The 4,596-nt window shown below is 47.3% G+C and overlaps 2 protein-coding genes across 2 annotated transcripts in view; both read left to right on the forward strand.

Moving 5' to 3' along the window:
• Nucleotides 1-3,549, forward strand: part of CSTB (cystatin B) — a 25,914-nt gene extending 22,365 nt beyond the window's left edge. Inside the window, exon 2 of the mRNA XM_006764597.2 lies at nucleotides 2,931-3,549. Coding sequence (XP_006764660.1) covers nucleotides 2,989-3,300 — 312 coding nt within the window. The 5' untranslated portion in view covers nucleotides 2,931-2,988 and the 3' untranslated portion in view covers nucleotides 3,301-3,549. The remainder of the gene's footprint in view (nucleotides 1-2,930) is intronic.
• An 873-nt stretch (nucleotides 3,550-4,422) lies between these two features.
• The window catches only part of SNTA1 (syntrophin alpha 1), a 31,803-nt gene continuing 31,629 nt past the window's right edge, over nucleotides 4,423-4,596 (forward strand). The window contains exon 1 of the mRNA XM_015564512.1: nucleotides 4,423-4,499. Within this exon, the coding sequence (XP_015419998.1) occupies nucleotides 4,423-4,499 (77 nt within the window). The remainder of the gene's footprint in view (nucleotides 4,500-4,596) is intronic.

The following is a 4,596-nucleotide window of genomic DNA, read 5'->3' on the forward strand; positions in this document are numbered from 1 at the left end:
TAGTTTAAGAACCCATTGTGGCCCCGAGTCAAAAAGTTTGCCCACCCCTGGCCTAGAGGGAAAGCTCTTGGAGATGCTATAAAGGGCCTTCTTGCTTGGAGCAAGGGAATTAGACTTGGTGACATTTGGTGGGTCCCCTCTTAAACACCAATATTTTATGGTACTAGCAATGCTTTACTCTAAATTTCACAAGCGTACGAGTTGAATTCTCTGACATTCTGAGAGTCTTATTTTAACTAGGATCTTGAGTAGCCCAGTAGAAGGGGCTAAAGCTAAGAAATCAGAAATAATCTGTTTCATATTCGGGTTCTGTCATTTATTGCCTCTATGACCTTGGACAAGTCGCTTTTTCTCTCTAACCTTGGTTTTCTCATATGCAAAATGTAGATTTTAGTGCCTGCCTTACAAGGCTGCAGTGAAGGTTAAAAGGTGACATATTAGGGAAGCACCTGGTTTAGTTTCCATCCCACAGGACACCATGAAGTCTTAGACTTTGGAAGCCTCCTAGTCTCCACTAAAATCCAAACCTTGCCTGGGGTGCAGTATGGTGTCACAGTGATCTCTGGTGCCAGATTGCTTGGGCTTATTACATCATGTGTCTGAGTCCCAGTTTCCTCATCTGCTTAGTGGAGATAATAATAGGACCTACTTCCGAGGAGTTTTTTTAAAAATATATATATATTTTTAATTGATTTCAGAGAGGGAGAGAGAGAAATAGAAACATCAATGATGAGAGAGAATCATTGATCGGCTGCCCCCCCCCGTCCCCCCCCTCCCCCTAATTAGGGATTGAGCCCACAATCTGGGCATGTGCCCTGATCTCCTGGTTTGTAGGTGGACATTTAATCACTGAGCCACATCAGCTGGGCCCTAGGACTGTCTTGAAGGTTAATTGAGATGATCCAAGCAGTTAGTCCTGTTAACTTTCATTATTGCTGCCATCTTAGGGTCTAGGAGGCCAGGAGTGTAAAGAATCTCTGCTCCCTTCCTTGGAGCTTGTGCATAGAGACCTCTCTGTTTGACCAGCATCCACTCCTTGCCTCCTGGCCCAAAGGCTTGAGCCTGCAGGGCCTTCAATGGGGAATTTGAAACTGGTGAGCTGGAAAGTTACCCCTCCCTCCTTACTTTTTCTTTCCCCACTCTTTTCTTTTTTTCCCCAAATATATATTTTATTGATTTTTTTACAGAGAGGAAGGGAGAGGGATAGAGAGTTAGAAACATCAATGAGAGAGAAACATCGATCAGCTGTCTCCTGCACACCCACTGGTACATGCCCTTGACCGGAATCGAACCTGGGACCCTTCAGTCCTCAGGCCGACGCTCTATCCACTGAGTCAAACCGGTCAGGGCTCCTTTCCCCACTCTTGTCCCTTTGTAGTGAACTGGTTTCCTCTAGAAGCTCTTCCCTGAGGCTGGTGGGAAGCCAGGCGTGTGTGTGTGGGGGGGGGGGGGGGAGAAGGGGGGCTGGGAATGTCAGAAGGATCAGAGTGGAGGGAGAAGAAGAGCATTTCTCCAGCTACAGTGTTCCTGTGGGTGGGCTGAGAGGGACACAGCTGATTGGCACTGCCCATATCATGTGATCTTGCACATACACACATACACATATACACATACACACACTCATATCACTGTTTTCTTTGACTCTACATCCTTCTTCTCTGCTAGCCTCCTTTTATTCTGCACACATCACGCCTCTCATTCTTCTCTTCACATTATGACCACATAAAATAGTCCCCTAGGGCAGAAACTCTGTATTAGGGCTCTTTCTCACCAAGTTTGGCTCATTAAGTCTTTTTTAAGCAGGGCAGTACGTGGGGGGACTTTTAAGGATCTGGCTGCAGGCTTTGATCCTGGGAAAGAAAGCTAACCTCCTCCTGGTCCCTTGTCTCCTGCCTGATCCCTCCTCCCTTCCGAAGTTCCAAAAACCAAGTAGATTGTAATTCTCATTCATCATAAGTGCTCACCCCCATATTTCTTAGGCTGCTCTACAATCTTTAAGCACCGTCATACTTTTAAAATATCAATGCATAAGTAATGCTATACTTCCTTCCTACATGCTTCCATCCTGCTCTCTCTCTTGTTAAATATCATGTGTATGCCAGAGCCTGGGTTCGTTTTATTTTTAAAATATATTTTTATTGATTTCAGAGAGGAAGGGAGAGGGAGAGCGATATATAAACATCAATGATGAGAGAGAGAATCATTGATCAGCTGCCTCCTGCACACTCCACACTGGGGATTGAGCCTGCATATGCCCTGACCAGGAATCGAACTGTAACCTCCTGGTTCATAGGTTGATGCTCAGCCATTGAGCCACACCGGCTGGGCCCTGGGTTCATTTTATTTTTTACTTGTATCTCCCCTATTTTGACACTTATAACTATAAAACTATTTGATTGATGCTTGTGTTCCAAGATAATTACACTTCATATTTTTTTCAAATATATTTTTATTGATTTCAGAGAAGAAGGGAGAGGGAGAGAGAGATAGAAACATGACAGAGAATCATCGATCAGCCACCTCCCTCATGCCCCCCACCTGGGATCAAGCCCGCAACCCGGGTAGGTGTGCAGATGTGGTGAGATTTTTCTGATAACGATTACGCTTCACTTCATATTTGGCAACTGTCAAGCAGAGTGGGTCAGTCTCCAGGTACTGGTGTCAGAGAGGCATGAGTTTGAATCCCAGCTTTGCTCCCACTCACAAATGTGTGACCTGGGCCAAGTAGAGCTTCTCAGTCCAGATTTTCCCTTCTGTATGTTGCGGGTATTCAGAGATACTCTGTGAGGCTACTGTAAAGATGAGATTACACATGAAAAATATTGATTAGGCCTGGCCAGTAGTGAGCATTCAATAAGTGGAAGTGATATTGATTCTATAGGGATTTATAGTTTTCTTTTTTAAAAATTTATCTTGAATCTCACTCGCAGGCCATTGCTCTGTGCCGCTGCTCTTCCGTGCCTGCTGCTCTGTGCCCGCTGCTCCGCCATGAGCGCTACCCGGAGGCTGATTGGCGGGCCCTCCGAAACCCGGCCCGCCACGGCTGAGATCCAGGCCATTGCCGACAAGGTGAAGTCCCAGCTGGAGGAGAAGGAAAACAAGAAGTACCCCACTTTCGAGGCCACGGAGTACAAGAGCCAGGTGGTCGCGGGGATTAACTACTTCATCAAGGTTCAAGTTGAAGATGATGACTTCGTGCACATTCGAGTGTTTGAAAGTCTCCCTCATGAAAACAAGGCCTTGGCCTTGCACAATTATCAGACCAACAAAACCAAGCAGGACGAGCTGGCCTATTTCTAGTTCTGGATTTTGAACTGAACCTTCGCCACGTGGTTCTCTGTCACGTGTTCGCATGCTGGGGTCATAAATAAACAACGTCTCTATGCTGTGCCACTTTCAATGGAGGGGCTGCTCTGCACCAATCTGGTGTCTCTGCTTCTGCCTTTAAAAGCGTGATTTTCCTCCCAATCAGTGATCTTAACTAAATTGCTTTCCAAGAGGGCTGAGGTGATCTCTAAATAAATACATTTTAAAGTTTTTGCAAAAAAATAAATAAAATTATCTTTATTGTTAAAAGTATTATAGATGTGCCCTCCCCCCCCCCCATTGACCCCCCCCATCCACTCCCACCTTCCCAGGCCTTCACCACACTACTATCTGTGCCCATGGACTATGCATATATGCAAATACGTTCCCTGGTTAACCTCTCCACACCCACCCACCCACACCCCTGCCTTCCCTCTGAGATTCGTCAGTCTGGAATTTACAGTTTTCAACATGTCTACACATAGATTTAATCCTGACACATCCCTGTGAAATAGACATTATTATGACTCCCATTTCACAGATGAGGAAATTGAGGCTTAGAGAATTGAAGTGATGAGACCAAGGTTGACATGGAGCTAACAATGTCTGAGCAGGGATCCTAAACCAGGTCTCCAGACGTCCAGACTCAGAGCCCCACCTCCCAGTCCTCTTCCCTCACACCGGGAGTAGTTTTGGATTCTTATCCAGACAGGTCTCTCACTGAGGGACTTCAGGCTTTTCTGTATTCGACTGTCAACAGAACAGGGAATTAATCTTCTGAACTCCCGTGGAAGTGGGGGACTGTATCCTCCCTGAACCTTAAACGGAACCAGCCGTGCTCTCATCCCCACAGGCGTGGCCGCCATAAGCCACGCCCACACCAAGACACGCCCACAGACAAAAGCTCCAGACCCAGCGTGGGAAACCCGTTCCTTCCAAATCTCCTCCCCTAGCAACCAAGCTCGCGGCTCGGTTCCTAGCTGGTAAACTCAAGCCCTGACCCTGGAGTCCAGTGCTCTACAAATGTAGCCCCGCTACAGGATTCCAAAGCCTTGCACCGGGGTTCCTGGGTCTTCTTCTTGTTTCTACGTGCGTGAGCCATGGCCCCGGACCCCGATGACCGTGCCCAGCACAGTGTCTCCCCCACAGGCTCCTAGGGCTCCGCTCCCAACACGAAGGCCCACCCACGTAAGGCCCAGCCAAGCTCTCACACCTCGCCGGCTCCACGCCCCATGCCCTTTTAATCCCACTCCCCAAGTGGTCCCACACTTTACAATCTTCAAATCCTGG

This window comes from Myotis davidii, unplaced genomic scaffold (genome assembly GCF_000327345.1).
Source record: "Myotis davidii unplaced genomic scaffold, ASM32734v1 scaffold38, whole genome shotgun sequence".
NCBI lineage: Eukaryota > Metazoa > Chordata > Mammalia > Chiroptera > Vespertilionidae > Myotis > Myotis davidii.